Below are 18,305 nucleotides of genomic sequence, written 5' to 3'. Positions count from 1 at the left end.
TCTTTCTCACAATACTAGAACCAGGGGGCATACATTGAAAATGCTGGGGGGAAGAATTAGGACTAATAAAAGGAAACACTTCTTCACGCAACGTGTGATTGGTGTTTGGAATATGCTGCCACAGGAGGTGGTGATGGCCACTCACCTGGATAGCTTTAAAAGGGGCTCGGCCAGATTTATGGAGGAGAAGTCGATCTATGGCTACCAATCTTGATCCTCCTTGATCTCAGATTGCAAATGCCTTAGCAGACCAGGTGCTCCGGAGCAGCAGCAGCCACAGAAGGCCATTGCTTTCACATCCTGCCTGTGAGCTCCCAATGGTACCTGGTGGGCCACTGCGAGTAGCAGAGAGCTGGACTAGATGGACTCTGGTCTGATCCAGCAGGCTCGTTCTTATGTTCTTATGCGTCCTCTAAAGAGCAACACTCCTGGTTCAGTGAGTGAAGATCTGCCTTGAGATTACAAACCCTGTGACTGACTCACAAAACAGGAGGAAGGAAGAAAGGTCCTTTCAATATATGCTGGCTGCTTCAAACTGCAGGCATCTCCTGCCTATATATCAGCATTAAGTGACGGTAGATTACAGTCGCTTCATAAAATATGTCCAATTCTTTGATAATAAATTAACAAAATGTCTCTTTGAATGAATTCTGAAGCCGAACACCCACCCACCCGGCACATGCGTAGGCGGCCTCATGTAAATTACACATGCTGAAATCAATTTAGCCTTAGAATCAGCACCATTTTTTAACTTCAACACTGTTCCTGAAGCTAAGCAGCTGTACTTATCACTGGGTTGCCGGACTGACTACATTTTTATGAGTAACCTGGACAGGAAAGCACAAGGTTATATGGAGTTCCCAACTAAGTCAATATTTTTGGATGTCGAAAGCTATCTACATGAGGAATATATTTTCCATCTGGTGCATACGGTGCATATGTTAAACATTCCGCATAGAATGGCAAATGATTTCAGAGTTTCTCTACCTTCCAGAAGATCTTCCTCTTCAATGCCTTTGACAATTTTAGATTTGTAGTCTCGGAAAAACATATATTTAAGTAGCCTTTTGAGCTTTTTCTAGGATGGGGGAAACAGAAGACAGACACCAATTAGGATTTGCACAGACGTTGCCCGCCTGCCTCTAGAACAGTGATGACGAACCTTTTCGAGACCGAGTGCCCAAACTGCAACCCCAAACCCACTTATTTATCGCAAGGTGCCAACACGGCACCGCCCAGAGCCCCTAGGGGATGGGGCGGTATAAAAATGTAAACAATAAAAAATGTAAACAATAAATAAATTTAACCTGAATACTGAGGTTTTCGTTTAGAAAAAATGGTTGGCTCCAAGGTGTGCATTACTTGGGAGTAAGCTTGGTGGTAGTCGGTGGCTTTGCTTTGAAGCAACCATACAACACTTTGAATGGGTGAATCACGACCTTAGGAGGGTTTAGAAGCAAGCCCCATTGCCAGCAACCGAGCTTACTCCCAGGTAAAGGATTGCGCTTTAGTTCTTCCCATGAAAATCAGTGGGGTTTAACAGCACATAACAGGGTTACCTACACGTCGTGCCCAGCAGCCCAGGCCAGCCTAGATGTGTGTGTGTGTGGGGGGGTGATTTTCCGCCTCCCACATGACGAACTCTGTGCCCACGTGCCCACAGAGAGGGCTCTGAGTGCCACCTCTGGCACCCGTGCCATAGGTTCGCCACCACTGCTCTAGAATCACGGAAGGATCCTGAACCATTTTCTTAGAATATACATACAGAATTGTGCCCAAACTCTCACAGTCACAGACAAGATCCTATTTCAACATTCAAGTCTCATCAGAGTGAAGAAATTGCCAAATTAAGGCTGTCAATAAACAAGAAAACGTTAGATCCTCCTCCCCCCCCCCCACCCGCTGCACATATATTCGTGTTTTGTACTCTAGGACAGTATACCCCAACCTGGGGTACATGTATCTCCACGGATATGCGCCAAAGTGTTTTGAGGTATGTGAAAAAAAATTACACAATGGGTAGGCAAATATGGGGGTACAATTTTAGGGAAAACGTTTGCCAAGGAAGTGGGAAGAAAAAGGTTGGGAACGGCTGCTCTGGGTGGAAGGAAGCCGTAGGGAAGTCAGACTGAACAATAAGAAATCTGTCTGATTACTGGAGCAGCAGGCAGGTGAGTGGATAGAGAGAGACAGCCAAGAGAATGGTTCATGTTCTGGGCTAGGCAAACTTTATTTCTCCTTAGAAGCAAACTTTATTTCTCCTTCAGAGCAAGATAATTGCCCCAAAGCACTTTGGTACTTATTCAATTCAGCCTGAGAGCATGGTAAAAAGTCAATCATCTATGGTTCTTACAGTTCAGAAAATAGATTAAATGGCCCTCTCAGAAATAAAACAACCACGTTCTGTTATTGTAAGCCTGTTCGCCAAATATTTTTACACATTTCAACATTCGAACAGCAAGGCACACCTGCCAATCACGTCACGTTGATGGTCTTCATAAGAGGGAGCAAGCACTAGCTGATTATAACTTTGATTCTGTTGGAAGTGAAGGACTTTATGCTGTTTCCTGCCTCAACCTACAGAGGGGGTTTTACTAGAGAGCTAGTGGCTAGATAGGGACCTAGGGATTTGACACCTTTACTCTATCATGCTGGTTCTATCCCTTTGATGTTAGACTGATACTCTCAGGGACTTCCTTCCTTCCAGCTTCTTCCTCGACCCCTTCTCCCACTTCTTCCTACCATGCCTAGAAAGAGGATGGATGCTCCTCGCATCCATCTCCATCCAGCTGGATTAGGACAGCATAGTGACTCTATCTACCTATCTTTCTATCCAGAATGGAGTTCACTAATAAATACTCTTTTTATTAGATTAGAAACTACAACTGACTCTGACTTTCTTTTGTGTAAGCTTGCCGCACATTGGGATCCATCACGCACACGCACGCACATGAGGTCAGGGCTTCTGCTGTGTTCTAGCCACCCGTGCCGCTCTGCTAACTATGATAAGGGATAATCTCCAACTACCAGGAGCACTTATCTCAACAGATTCCATGGGGTGCCAAATTTGCCTGCATGCAGGTTATTTATTTCTACACTGCCTGTTCAGAGTCCTCCTTGAGACAGGGGCTTGCAATTAAATATACGAATTCCAAAGCCCTTGAAAGCATGCTGTCATAGCCCCAGAGACACCCGCACTATTTTCCTTATTTAAGCCTCAGTTGTACCCTTAGTCAGAATGGATTTAGTTGCCTTTTGTACAGCATTCTGTGGCAGGGAACCTTAGTTAGCCCCTGTCCCTTCAAGAAGCCCTCTAAGAGGCAAAGCACTGTAGCATTCTTATTAGTTAGTAGTTCCTGTTTTACAGTTTGTTTTCAGTTCAGGTGTCTGGAGAAGGCTGGAGACAGCAATATCTCAGATGTTTAAGGTGTAAAAGATCCATGCTATTTTAAGTAATCCAGTTTCAACAGAATTGCAAGGAAACAGAGTAGAGGACACTGGGAGATCTCAGAAGCAGGACAAGCAGCACAGACTTCCTTAGAAGCTGTTAGGAGCAGCAGTGGCGTAGGAGGTTAAGAGCTCGTGTATCTAATCTGGAGGAACCGGGTTTGATTCCCAGCTCTGCCACCTGAGCTGTGGAGGCTTATCTGGGGAATTCAGATTGGCCTGTGCACTCCCACACACGCCAGCTGGGTGACCTTGGGCTAGTCACAGCTTCTCAGAGCTCTCTCAGCCCCACCTACCTCACAGGGTGTTTGTTGTGAGGGGGGAAGGGCAAGGAGATTGTCAGCCCCTTTGAGTCTCCTACAGGAGAGAAAGGGGGGATATAAATCCAAACTCCTCCTCCTCCTCCTCCTCCTCCTCCTCTTCTTCTTCTTCTTCTTCTTCTTCTTCTTCTTCTTCTTCTTCTTCTTCTTCTTCTTCTTCAGGAAAGAGTTGATGTCTGCAAGATCTTCAAACAATCTTCAGACATTTCCAGCATTGCAAGTGTTTCTTTATTAGATAGATTTCATGGGAGGAGTCAGATTCCTAAACTTTCAATAATATCAAATTGTTTTTGAACTGTTACTTATTTGTCTGTGGGTTTTATCTTCTGTTCTGGTCAAGTGCAAGGCACCTGATTTTAGTTTGCTTGGAGAACAGAACACATGCTATTGGACATAAACAGCATAAAATTATCCACAAAACAGCCCTCACACCAGATGCAGATCATTAATAAATGGAAGCTGAGATTTTTAAAAACCCTATCTAAATGCTGTGTAGAAAGCTGAGGTTTTGCCTGACACCTAAAACAAAACTAAAGTATGTGCCAAGCAAGCCTGAGGGCACAAGGCATTCCAGAGGCCAGGTGCCAACACAGAAAAGGCCCTGTCTCTATTAGTCGCTTGTTTCACCTCGAAGACAGGGCACAGAGAGCAGGGCTCGAGAGGCAGATCTTAACTGGCAGACTGGATAGTGCAGGAGGAGACAGTAGTAGTAAATCTGTGGCACGAAAAATCAGAAGTTGAAGAACTAGCTACAATAAAGAACTTATGATTACAAGATGTTCCCTTATATTAGTTTAGTGAGTTAATTTGAAGACCCTCCCTAAGATCACATGTTCCTTTAGGATGCTTGCAAGAATGCTTGCATAAACCCATTGCATAAACCCATAAACTCCTTAGGCTAAAGCTGTTTGAACGTCTCATTCTTTTGATCTCTTATTTTAGAATCCAGAAACGTTATACTCTCATTCAACAGATTGCTTTCAAAAACTAGGACGCTACATGAATTGAGGACATGGCCTGCAAAACACCGCACATCTAAGATGGGCTTTAGCACCATACCTTATCTTTGCGCATCAAAAAAAGGAGATCCTCTGCAGAAATGACTCTTGCTCCTCTCAGCTGAGAAATCTCAGAGGCCTGCTGCAGCTGTAAATACAGAAGAATCAGGAGTTGTTTGGTGTCAGTACTGTGCCCCATAGGAATGTGTTTTTATACACATCTGTCAAAAATCACTGCAATATTGAAAGAGAACCCAGGGTACGACACCATTAATCAGGAGAATTCTGGAAGATAAACATTAAAAGATAAACACTGGCAAAAAGTGCAACCTCTGTCTTCGCTACCCAGTTTAGGACTGTCTGTATTACTAACCTTATTTTAGCAGCTGCTACTGTAAAAACACTGTGACTTTAAGTCTTTCCCTCTTAAAATGATATGCCTTTTATGAGGGATTGTAAAATTATGCGGCATGTAAAATTTCCTCCAGAATTACAGGCAACAATCTAGGGTGCACATCTAGATTGCAAACAATTGTCGGGGACCCACAGTTCACAACTCTTATACTGCAGTTGGGAGCTAATTTCTTAGTATTTCTCTTCTAGCAGTCTAGTCAAGCACTATTTGAAATTTTAGGGCAGAGAAAGCGGATCTCAGAGCCATGCGGTAGAGATTGCTATGTTTCAAATTTATGCTTCCCTTCAAATGCCTTATACCAAAGAGGAGAAACTGGTTAAAGAAATCAGCATTGGATCTTGGTTTTCTAGTTCTGTTTCCATGTTTTTTGTGTTATTGTTATTGTCATTGTTGCTGATGTATTTTTATGCTGCCTTTTTACCCAATCAGGGTCCCCGAGGTGACAACCACAACATTAAAATACTTGGACAATTAACAGCATGTTTAAAATGATAGAATAACTCAGTAAAATCACATAAATAACAGCACAACTGGGAAAGAAGGCCAGTAATAGCTTGAGGGCTATGCCAAGTGAAACAACAAACCCTTCACCTGCGGGCAAAAGACACCAATAGAGACAGACACACAAAAGGGCATCTGATTATACTGAAAGTGAAAGAAAGAAAGAAAGAAAGAAAGAAAGAAAGAAAGAAAGAAAGAAAGAAAGAAAGAAAGAAAGAAAGAAAGAAAGAAAGAGTTCAAACATGTTCTTACTCGCCTTTCAGAAATGCACCTGAAAATAATTTGAAGAAATGCTGACCTCTACTTGCATACTACCTATGATTTTACTCTGTGGTACTGGTTGAATAAGTGTATTATTAATCTGAGATCCCATGCTGGTAGACCTTGAAATAAGCTATTCAGGAGTCAAAAAGATCAACAAAAACAGTAGTTGTTTCTATTATGGGGGGTGGGGGGTGGCTTCCAGTTCTGGCAAGTATTCAGCAGAAAAAAGATTCAGTCAATAAATCATAACACCGTACTGCATTAATTTTTTTTCTATACTAATCTCACGCACACAAACTGTTAACTGTGGTATGTGCAATACAAAACACACTGCATGAAAAAGCGAGTGACATTTTCCCTTTGAAAAGATCAGGGTCTTTGCAGCTACAAAGACAACAAGAACTTTCAGGAATCCAGAAGTCACAGTAACATAATCTTACTTTGAACTGGAAAATATAAGAATGTGAAAAATGATAGTTCTATTTCTTTGGCACAGGCGAAGAGGCTTCTTATTCTGATTAGTCTAAGGATACACAAGGAACTTATATTTCCAGCATAAAATATAGAAAAGCTGGGTAAAATTATAATACAAAGAGCAGGACGAATACCTCATTGGTGCAATTTGGATGAACCCAGCGGAGCTATATCCAGCATGCATTTACTCAATACATTTAATAAGCGCTTAGAAAATTGATGTTAGCATGCTGATAATAGAACACATATTTTTCAAATTTCATGTCAAACTGCAGAACTCTTTTGGTTGAACAGATAGTGTAACATAAACCTCTTCTCAGTGGGAGGTACCAAAATTTAACACTCGATGGCCACAATCCAGCAGAGAGTTGTGTGCGCGTGTGTGTGAAGTGCCATCAAGTTGCTTCTGGCTCATGTCAGTTGGGCACGCTTAGACACTTGTGTACCTGATTATGACCAGAGGGCACCAAGCCTGCTGCATTCAGATGGCACAAATTTGGGGTCAATGAGTTAAATAGGACTGCATATGTATCAGACACTCTAATATTTGTGTGTGTGTGTGTGGGTGGGTGGGTGTGTGCGCGCATGCACGCAAGTGCCATCAAGTTACAGCTGCCTTCTGGCGACCCTGCAGGGTTTTCAAGGCAAGAGATGTTCCAAAGTGGTTTGCCATTGCCTGCCTCCATGTGGGCTGACATACTTCTCAGAGGACTGTGAAGGGCCCACGGTCACGCCAGAGGCTTCACATACACGCTACGGGGGTCAGTGCTATCAGTCACAGACCAGGAAAGGGATTTGGGCGTCTTCGTTGATAGTTCCATGGGAATGTCAACTCAATGCACGGCAGCTGTGAAAAAGGCAAACTCTATGCTGGGGATCATTAGAAAAGGAATTGAGAATAAAACTGCAAGGATTGTCATGCCCTTATATAAAGCAGTGGTGCGACCGCACTTGGAGTACTGTGTCCAGTTCTGGTCGCCGCATCTCAAAAAGGATATTGAAGAGATAGAAAAAGTGCAGAGAAGGGCAACGAGGATGATTGAGGGACTGGAGCACCTTCCCTATGAGGAGAGGCTGCAGCGTTTGGGACTCTTTAGTTTGGAGAGGAGACGGCTGAGGGGGGATATGATTGAAGTCTACAAAATTATGCATGGGGTAGAAAATGTTGACAGAGGAGGTGGTGATGGCCACTAACCTGGATAGCTTTAAAAGGGGCTTGGACAGATTTATGGAGGAGAAGTCGATTTATGGCTACCAATCTTGATCCTCCTTGATCTGAGATTGCAAATGCCTTAACAGACCAGGTGCTCGGGAGCAACAGCTGCAGAAGGCCATTGCGTTCACATCCTACATGTGAGCTCCCAAAGGCACCTGGTGGGCCACTGCGAGTAGCAGAGAGCTGGACTAGATGGACTTTGGTCTGATCCAGCAGGCTCATTCTTATGTTCTTATGTTCTTATGAGGAGCCGGTTCTCCAGACTAGAGTCCACTGCTCTTCAGCACTGCACAACACTGGCCACTGCGAACCTGGTGGGCCACTGCGAGTAGCAGAGTGCTGGACTAGATGGACTCTGGTCTGATCCAGCAGGCCAGTTCTTATGTTCTTATGTTCATGGTCCTGACAGGTTGTGAGATACAGCCTTCCAATTGAAGATCAGGAGCAGCAGACAAGCTCTACAGAGGCCATCTCAGTTGAAAAAAAAATGACAATTCACACCAACACATACACACCCTTTTCTATCACACCCACAAAATAAGGACAGTTCATTATTTTTCTTGACCAGTGGCTATCACATGATCAACATGATATTCAGGAAGTCCTTCAAGACAGTGAGTCATAAATGGTTGCATCAGGATGACAGCTCGCTTCAAATCACTTTGTGATAATGGTGGCAAATGATACTGATGTTTCTCTGCCACACACAACTGCATTAAGGAAGATTAACGTACTTTTTACTCCTACCCTGAGAGAGAAAATAAAGGGAGCAGAATCTAGGCATCAGGGCCCTTCCCTCACCCAAGAAAACTGAAATACGAATGTAATAAGAAATCTAAAACTAGATTGTTCTTGCATTGCAGGGAGTCCGACTTGATGGCCCTTGGGGTCTCTTCTAACTCTATGATTCCATGATTCTGTTTCCACAATAATATCACAAAATAACTCAAAAATACTTTCAAAATACCTCAAAATTGTCCTTCTTAAATGTAAAGACAAATGCCATTTGCTCAGCACGTTTTCAACTGATTCTTAAAAAGCAATAGGCTGCTGACAGGTGAGATCCTTTGATCAGACATGTTAGTTTGGGTGCAACAAGGCACTAAGCTCTTCACGGAGGTTCAATCTAGATGCAGATGTAGCACCTTCAACTCTGCAGCCGTGGCTTCAAACGCACTGGGCTTCCATCAGCCCTGGGGCGCCCACTGACCAACAATTTTGCACGGCAGAGAGAAGAAGATGCACATTAGAAGCACAGTTGTCTCTGGGGCACATCACATCTCTTAGCAATGATTAAGGTTACAGGAAGTGCTACATACACCTGGGGACGCCCACCTACTGGTGGGGCCTGCAGATCTCCCACTATGACAATTCAATGATTTCCTGGATATAGAGATCAGTTCCTCTGAAGAAAATTTACACTTTGGAGGGTGGATGAAATGGCATTATAAGTACCCTCTGAAGTCCCTCCCCTTCCCAAACCCCACCTACATTGGGCTCTGCTCCTAAAGTCTCCAGGTATTTCCCCTCCCAGAGCTGGCAAACCTAGTTATACCTGCTTTGGAAAAGGAGGAGGGAATCCACTTTCACCTGAGATCTACGGGGTCAAAAGCCACATGGGACAGGGGCAGTGGTGGGATCCAAAATTTTTAGTAACAGGTTCCCATGGTGGTGGGATTCAAACTGTAGCGTAGCGCCAATGGGGCTGGGCGGGGCATTCCGGGGGCGTGACCAGGCATTCCGGGGGCGGGGCATCCCTGGGCAGGGCTGTGGCAAGGACGGGAAACGAATGGACGCAGGCGCAGGCTGCCACGCACGCCGGTGTACCTCCTGCTAGATTGCTTCAAGTTCTGCGCGCTACTGCTGAGGAGGAGGGGCATAACTAAGGCAAAAATCACATGGCAAAATCACCAATTAGTAACCCCCTCTCGGCACACACAAATAATTAGTAACCTACTCTCGGGAACCTGTGAGAACCTGCTGGATCCCACCTCTGGACAGGGGCTGTAGTCAGGAGGGGGACTGGGTAAGATGGCTGGATTTGACCAAGAGCATTTCCGAGTATTTCCGAGTGTGGTTGCTTCAAAGCTGTGAAATGGCCGGGAGGGAGAAAAAAAGAGAATAAAACCAAGCTTGCTGAACAGGAATTTCTTCTTAGCGCTATTGCAAAAATATGAAATGAAATCGATTATGTAATTACACTTGATCAAACAAGAGGAAGGAAAGGCAATGTGGAAGCCACAACAACCCTGAGAGAATAAATTGTTGCACTTCCTCTCAGGACCGGCTCTAAGATATGGACTGGGCATTTTTCACAAAACCTATCCAGGAAAAGTTCATCAAGCTAATTCTTAACATGGGGATAGAAAACAGCAAGCCTGCTTGAAGCCTTTTATATTTTAAAACGGACTTGGAAGGTTGGGGGGAGAACTACTACAACCCCTTAATGTTGATCCTTTTAAGCAGCTCTACTGCCATGACCTAGATCACAGAATCATAGGCCCCTTCCGCACACGCAAAATAATGTGTTTTCAAACCACTTTCACAACTGTTTGCAAGTGGATTTTGCTATTCCGCACAGCTTCAAAGGCTCATTCCGCACATGCAGAACAATGCACTTTCAAACTGCTTTCAGTGCATTTTGAAGCTGTGCGGAATAGCAAAATCCACTTGCAAACAGTTGTGAAAGTGGTTTGAAAACGTATTATTTTGTGTGTGCGGAAGGGGCCAAAGAGCACTGAAAGCAGTTTGAAAGTGCATTATTCTGCATGTGCGGAAGGAGCCATAGAGTTGGAAGAGACCCCAAGGGCCTTCAATCTCCTCCATTCTTGGAAGCTAAGAACCCTGGGTAGTACTTGGATGGGAGTCGACCCAGTGAGTCCGGGATCGCTAAGGAGAGGCCGGCAAGGGTCTCTTGAACGGAAAAGGCCACCAGGTTGCCATAAGTTGCTGTAACTTGACAGCATTTTCCACCACCCGAAAAATTCACCAGATGTCTGAAATCAGTACAGTTCAGAGAAACCAGCAGTTCAGCCATGAAGCCGAGGTGTAGTAATGCTTGTGTACCATTTACAGTTGGGTCCTCTCTGTGCATACTCAGAAGTGGGCTACGCTGAGGGGTGGGATTCAAACATTTTAACAACAGGTTTCAATGGTTGTGGGATTCAAACAATGACTGTTTAAAAGTATTTAAAAATATTTTAATATCTTTTTTATTTTAAGTATTAAAAATATTAATACTTAATTAAAAATATTTTAAGTATTAAAAAAGTGATATTTTAAATTTTAACAGGTTCTACAGAACCTTCGGAACCCCCTGAATCCCACCTCCCATGGACTTAAGGCAAGAGACATTCAGAGATGGTTTGCCACTCTCTGCCTCTGCATAGCAACCCTAGACTCTTTTGGAGGTCTCCCATCCAAATACTAATCACGGTTGGTCCTCCTTAGCGTCTGAGATCTGATAAAATTAGGCTAACCTGGGCCACCGAGGGTCAGTATGAGGATATTACGTCATATATGGGTTTTGTCAGTGGGCTAGAAAGATGTCGTGTCTTTTTCTGAAATACTGAGGAAATTGACTGTTCTAACACTTTCCCTTTTCCTCCCCTCCCCCACTTTTATCCCTCTTTTCTAATTCCCTTGGAAATGCTCAGTTTATGTTACCCACATAATGATCATATTGTGTATATTTGACTGAAACAGCTGGACTTGATTGGGATTATTGAAATGTTTTTAATATTTATAGAAGATTTTATGTTTAAACAGATTCTATGCGTAGATTGTAAGCCGCCCTGAGTTTGGGAGGGGAGGGGCGGCCTATTAAATCCAACAAAGTAAATATAAACAGTGCCTATTTCATGCTTCTCCAACCAACAAGATTCCATTCCCCTAACTCTATTCCATTCATTCCCCTAACTCTATGTCCCTCAAAACAGAAATTTAGAAATTCTTTGCCCATCAGCCTGTCCTAGATTTCTGTTAAGTTTGGTAGGGCAGGCACTGGGGATGTCTGATGATCTCCGGGGGCATTGATGGTCCATTAGTGGGCCACTACACCAGATGATCCTTCTCCTTCCCTTTTTTGGCTCCCCCAAATCCTTCCCTCCCTTCCCCTACCATCATTAACCATGGTGCAGGAAAGCATCGACGCCAACCATGGGTTTCGCTGAGTAGGAACTAGGATATAGGGGCTGGCTTAAAATTCTCGTTGGTCTTCTCCATGGTTACATGATTCCATGATTAACCCTGACAAAGGAGAGGGATGACATTTTACATAAAAAAGGAAGCATGCTGCCCATTCCCCACAGTTTGACCATGGTTAACAGATGAACTGCCAAACATCTGCACGGCCTGCTGCATAATCCTCAGGTTATATGTTCATTGCTTACATAATTTTTCATATTTATTTAAGGCCAGGCAATTGCTAACTGCTCCGGGCTAAAGTAAAGACCTGCCTCCCTCAAATGCATTTCCCGTCCATCCCTCTACCTTGTATTCTTTATATTCTTACTCTCAACCTCCAAGGTTCGTTCAGGGGGTTGGTTTGTATTTTACATTGTTTTAAAAATGTAAAAGCTCGGATCAGCCTAGAAGTTAACCAAAAACATGAGAAGGGAATATCCACTAATACCTGTGGAATCAGCACAAAGCTACGCGAAGGTCTGAAATGACAGCAAGTGCACATATTTATCACACATGGAGGAAAACGAACATTTTATGTCCTTTGTACTCTTTGTCCATTCCTTAAAAGCGGGATATTAAATATCTTCGTACTGCCTTTATAGTATTGCCAAAATTGATAAGAGCCTTAATCTCTCCCAATACTTCAGTATTTGCTTAACAGTACCTAGAAAGTCCAACTGGTTAAAAGTCAACCTTTTCATTGCCAGAAATTGTGATATTGGGATATTATGAGATTTAAACAGACCTGGATGTGTGACCTTTAATTATACACATTGAGTTTATGTCAAGTTTAAGGGTCGTGGTGCTGGTGAACTTTGCCCCTCTTATACCGAGAACGGAGAAAAGAAGTTGAAACAGCACAAAAGTTTCAAACAAACCCTGCAGCTGGAATATTCAGATCTCAACTCTCTAAAGCAGGGGTGGGCAATTATTTTTTCCATGGGGCCGCATAAGAAACAGAAAATATTGTGGAGGGCCGGGACAAAAGGCAGGGGGGCGAGGCGCTTTTGAAAGTCCCGCAGAAGTCGACAGCCAAGGCAACCGGCTTCTGCGGGGCTTCCAAAGGCGCCTTGCTCCCCAGCAAGGCAGGGGGGTGAGGCGCTTTTGAAAGCCCTGCAGAAGCCGGCAGCCAAGGCAACCGGCTTCTGCGGGGCTTTCAAAGACGCCTCGCTCCCCAGCACGGCAGGGGGGCCAGTCAGGGTCATCCAGCGGGCCGGATGTGGCCCGTGGGCCGTATAATGCCCAGGTCTGCTCTAAAGGAAGCTGCGTACAGTTTACCTGGTGGTAATTCCAACTGAGGATTTAAATAAAATTGCAGATGCTTAATTATCTCTGAAACCAAGGGAGAGTTAAGGTCTGGGTGGAGGAAATGTGGGAAATTTTGCATTCTCTCACAGTTATCACATACTTCTCTCTGCACTGGGTACAATTATCATATTTCTAGCCTATCTACCTTTGATTTCACAAATACCTTTTTGCAATGACATCACAATTTTACAAAAAAACAACAACCCGAACATCATAGTAACTCCAATGTCCTCTAACAAGTTTTGCACAATTAGTGACTGGATGGCTCCAACTGGCCTGATCTCATCAGATCTTAGAAGTCAAGCACAGTAGAAGAAGAAGAAGGGTTTGGATTTATATCCCCGCTTACTCTCCTGTAGGAGACTCAATTTCCTTTCCCTTCCTCCCTAACAACAAACACCCTGAACAGTGGGTGGGGTTGAGAGAGCTCCAAAGAATTGTGACTAGCCCAAGGTCACCCAGCTGGCATGTGTTGGAGTGCACAAGCTAATCTGATTCACCAGATAAGCCTCCACAGCTCAGGTGGCAGAGCGGGGAATCAAACCCGGTTCCCCAGATTACAGTGCACCTGCTCTTAACCACAACACCACGCTGGCTCATAGGCCCTGGTTAATACTTGAACGCGAGATCGTCAAGGAAGTGCGGGGCCACTATGCAGAGGAAGGCAACGGTAAACCACCTGTGCTCATCTTTTGCCCTGATTTGTATATCCCAGCCCAGCTTGAATTTCAGTTTTCAAAAGCTAAGCAGGGTCTGCCCTGGTGAGTACTTGAATGGAAGACCACCAAGAAACTCCAGGTCTGAGGAGTCATTGTAAGTCAGCTAGACTTGATGGGACTTTCCACTACCACACTCCAGGAGGCAAGTGCTGGGGTCTGCTATGTGCTTGGCAATCCCCCCTCCCACATTTTTGCAGACCTAGCCAGCCCTCCCCCGGCCCAAACGATAGGCCTTTATAATAGGGTAGCCAGCTCCATATTGGAAAATGCAGGGAGGTAACGGGGGGGCGGGGGGGGCAGGGACCTCAGTGGGGTCTAATGCCCTTCTAATGCCCTTGGAGTGCACAAGCTAATCTGATTCACCAGATAAGCCTCCACAGCTCAGGTGGCAGAGCGGGGAATCAAACCCGGTTCCCCAGATTAGAGTGCACCTGCTCTTAACCACAACACCACGCTGGTTAACCTGCTCTTAACCACAACACCACCTACCTCACAGGGTGTTTGTTGTGAGGGGGGAAGGGCAAGGAGATTGTCAGCCCCTTTGAGTCTCCTGCAGGAGAGAAAGGGGGGATATAAATACAAAACTCTTCTTCTTCTTCTCTTCTTCTCTAAAGAAACCACTTTTTTTCCCAAGGGGAATAGATTTCTCTCACACTGTACTTTAACTTAGGTTTTGTATTTTTGTTATTTGTTTGTTCTCTGAAGCTCTGTTTTTATTTTTGTTATACGCCACCGCTGAGCCCTGCTTTGGCATGAGGTGGGCGGAATATCAATAAATACATTGTTGTAATTCTGTGAGAAATCCAGGCCCTACCTGGAGGTTGGCAACCCTATTTCAGGAGCACTATCATTCTTAGAGGATGGGCCAAGTTGCCTTGCTGGGTGGTGGGGGGGTGGAAGGCATCACAGGTTGGGCACGTGAGCCTCAAGCTCAAACCTTTCAGTGACATAAAATAATTTAAAAATATATATTTGGTTAAGTTGACATATCTAATTGTATTTTGGATAGCTCAACTGGAGCCGCTCCAGGAATTCTTCTCTGGTGTTTATACAGCGCTCAGTTGAAAACAAAGTTAGACAAAACATGTTTTTGAAAAGCAGCACAGACACTGGTGAGGTAGCTTTCCTCGTCATCTCCGTTTTCCCCATGTGAAGATTCCGAAAAGTACTGTTCTTGCAATGCCAATTTTTGCCATGCCTTAGTCTAGCTGAAAAGTAATCTGAAAAGAAAATTCCTGCACCTGAACCAAGCTTCCTAGGAGGCGAATCCGAGGAACTAGTGAAGATAGTGGTAGACAAGGAAGAAGTTCTGGCAGCCATTGATAAACTAAATGCTACCAAATCCCCTGGCCCAGATTGCATTCACCCAAGGGTGCTTAAAGAGCTCAAGCATGAAATTGCTGATCTTCTCACTTTAATATGCAACTTATCCCTGAAATCTGCCTCCATCCCTGAAGACTGGAAGATGCCCAATGTCACACCAATCTTTAAGAAAGGATCTAGGGGGGACCCAGGAAATTACAGGCCAGTCAGTTTGACATCTGTTCCTGGTAAATTAGTCGAATCTATCATTAAAGATAAAATTATAAAACATGTCGAAAAGCAAGACCTGCTGAGAAAGAGTCAGCATGGCTTTTGCAGAGGCAAGTCCTGTCTTACACACTTACTAGAGTTCTTTGAGGGTGTAAACAGGCATGTGGATAAGGGGGAAACCAGTGGACATTGTCTACTTGGATTTCCAAAAGGCTTTTGACAAAGTTCCCCACCAAAGACTATTGAGAAAACTCAGCAATGAAGGAATAAGAGGGGAAGTCCACCTATGGATTAAAAACTAGTCCAACTCCACGCTGATTGCAGGATCAACCTAGGGCATCCCAGACAAGTGTTTGTCCAGCCGCTGCTTCAAGACTGCCAGGGAGAGGGAGCTCACCACCTCCCTGGGCAGTCGGTACCACTGTTGCAGAACTTTTACTGTAATTTCCCCCCTAATGTCCTTTTCTTCCCATAATTTATAACCATTATTGTGAGTTGTATCCTCTGCCGCCAACAGGAACAGCTCCCTGCCCTCATCTAAGTGACAGATTTATGAAGAAGTCGATTTATGGCTACCAATCTTGATCCTCCTTGATCTGAGGTTGCAAATGCCTTAGCAGACCAGGTGCTCGGGAGCAGGAGCAGCAGCAGCAGCAGAAGGCCATTGCTTTCACATCCTGCCTGTGAGCTCCCAAAGGCACCTCGTGGGCCTCTGCGAGTAGCAGAGAGCTGGACTAGATGGACTCTGGTCTGATCCAGCTGGCTTGTTCTTATGTTCTTGGGGGGGCGGGGAGGAAGGTTTGGAGGCATGTGAGGAAAAGAGGCTTTGTTTTCTTGCGATTTATGCAAATGAAACATATAAAAAACAGTGATTTCAGTTAAGCGTTGTAACACATCTAACACATGAACGGGAATGCTAGCTAGAGCGGAACAAGGCACAGACCTAAAAGGTGCTCTGTCAGAAAGAAAGAAGACACAGGGTTGTCAACTATGGGTAGGGAAGATCTTGGGAGCTTGGGGAGGGCGGGTTTGGGGAAAGTGAAAGACCCCAGCAGGGTATAAAGCCATAAGGTCCACCCTCCAAAGCAGCCACAGACTGTAAATGTTGCAATTCTAAGAAGAAGAAGAGTTTGGATGTATATCCCCCCTTTCTCTCCTGCAGGAGACTCAAAGGGGCTTACAATCTCCTTGCCCTTCCCCCCTCACAACAAACACCCTGTGAGGTGGGTGGGGCTGAGAGAGCTCTGAGAAGCTGTGACTAGCCCAAGGTCACCCAGCTGGCGTGTGTGGGAGTGTACAGGCTAATCTGAATTCCTCAGATAAGCCTCCACAGCTCGGGCGGCAGAGCTGGGAATCAAACCAGGTTCCTCCAGATTAGATACACGAGCTCTTAACCTCCTACGCCACTGCTGCTCCCCCCCCCCCCCGGGCTGGATGAGAACTCCCCCCCCCCCGGGTTGGATGTTGGCAACTCTAAGGAGTCACTGTCCCTGGTGGGTAGCTATGGGACAAGGAAGGGGAAAGGTTCTCTCAGTGAAACTTATAGTGAGAGACACCGATGGCGATGATTCAGGGTTGCTTGCCATTGCCTGCCTCCAGGTCACAGTTTAATTAGTTAATTAATCAATTAATTAAGCAATCCTGATATTCCTTGGCAGCCTGCCATCGAAATGTTATCCAGGGCTGACCAGGCTTAGCTTCTGAGATCTAACGAGGTCAGGCTAGCCTGGTTCATCCAGGTCAGGGGGCACAGACTCCACTTCATATAATAACCTGCTCATGCATTATATATACCAGTGGTGGCGAACCTTTGGCACTCCAGATGTTATGGACTACAATTCCCATCAGCCCCTTCCAGCATGGCCAATTGTAGTCCATAACATCTGGAGTGCCAAAGGTTCGCCAATTGGCCATGCTGGCAGGGGCTGATGGTTCGCCAAAGGTTCGCCAAAGGTTCGCCAATTGGCCATGCTGGCAGGGGCTGATGGGAATTGTAGTCCTTAACATCTGGAGTGCCAAAGGTTTGCCAATTGGCCATGCTGGCAGGGGCTGATGGTTCGCCAAAGGTTCGCCAAAGGTTCGCCAATTGGCCATGCTGGCAGGGGCTGATGGGAATTGTAGTCCATAACATTTGGAGTGCCAAAGGTTCGCCACCACAGATATATACTCTTATTTGCTTAACAAATGATTGAGCTGGTGCGATATGGGTATGTCGGGGGTGGGGATGGAATCTGGGTTGCCGTGTGCACACTCGTAATTACAGCCTTATGTCACAGCTAGGGGTGTCCGCCATTTTTTCCTAATATTTTCATAACAGACGCAAAATCTGAAAAGGGTTGAATGCCCATAGTGAAATTGGGGGGGGGGAGGGGGGGAGAGGAGAGAGTTTGGGCCTTTTTTGGATATTTTAGATTTTGGGGGTGTATTAAATTAAACCTCCCAAATTCCAGGCACCTCTGAAGTCCACACACGTCTCAGAAGCAGCAGGCTGCACAGAGCCAAATTCGGCAAAGTCTAGTCTGCCGCCTCCAAGACCCATCTGAACTTCAGAGGTGGCAGGAGGAGCCCAGCTGGGATACCTCAAATCGCTGCCATTGGGGGGGGGACCTCTCCCTGAAAAATGTCAATAAGGTTTGGGGGGGGGGTTCAGTTTGCCGAATGCACACTTCTAACTACAGCCTTCTGTTGGCCAGCTATCCGGCGACATCAATCACGAGGTAATGATAGGGCTCTCTGTCAGCTCCCGAAAACCTGAGCTCTACAAGAAGGAATGTCTGAATAATTTTATTCTGAAGGACAAATGCAGAACAGACGTTGGCGGACTGATGCTGCCTCACCCGTGGCGGTGCAAGCGGACTCAAGAGCACAACCCGACAAAAACAGTGTGTGAGAACTGTGATCTGTCTGGGAGTCTTTCTGGTTCTT

At 45.2% G+C, this 18,305-nt stretch overlaps 1 protein-coding gene across 1 annotated transcript in view; it reads right to left on the bottom strand.

The window, feature by feature from the left end:
• The window catches only part of SUPT3H (SPT3 homolog, SAGA and STAGA complex component), a 266,061-nt gene that overhangs the window by 44,619 nt on the left and 203,137 nt on the right, over nucleotides 1-18,305 (bottom strand). Inside the window, exons 3-4 of the mRNA XM_048506781.1 lie at nucleotides 4,827-4,913; nucleotides 988-1,078 (exon numbers count right to left, since the gene is read on the bottom strand). Of these exons, the coding sequence (XP_048362738.1) occupies nucleotides 988-1,078; nucleotides 4,827-4,913 (178 nt within the window). The remainder of the gene's footprint in view (nucleotides 1-987; nucleotides 1,079-4,826; nucleotides 4,914-18,305) is intronic.

The sequence above is a fragment of the Sphaerodactylus townsendi genome, linkage group LG01 (genome assembly GCF_021028975.2).
Source record: "Sphaerodactylus townsendi isolate TG3544 linkage group LG01, MPM_Stown_v2.3, whole genome shotgun sequence".
NCBI classification, from domain to species: domain Eukaryota; kingdom Metazoa; phylum Chordata; class Lepidosauria; order Squamata; family Sphaerodactylidae; genus Sphaerodactylus; species Sphaerodactylus townsendi.
Note: the sequence above shows the minus strand (reverse complement) of the source record. Positions and strands in the feature narration are given on the sequence as shown.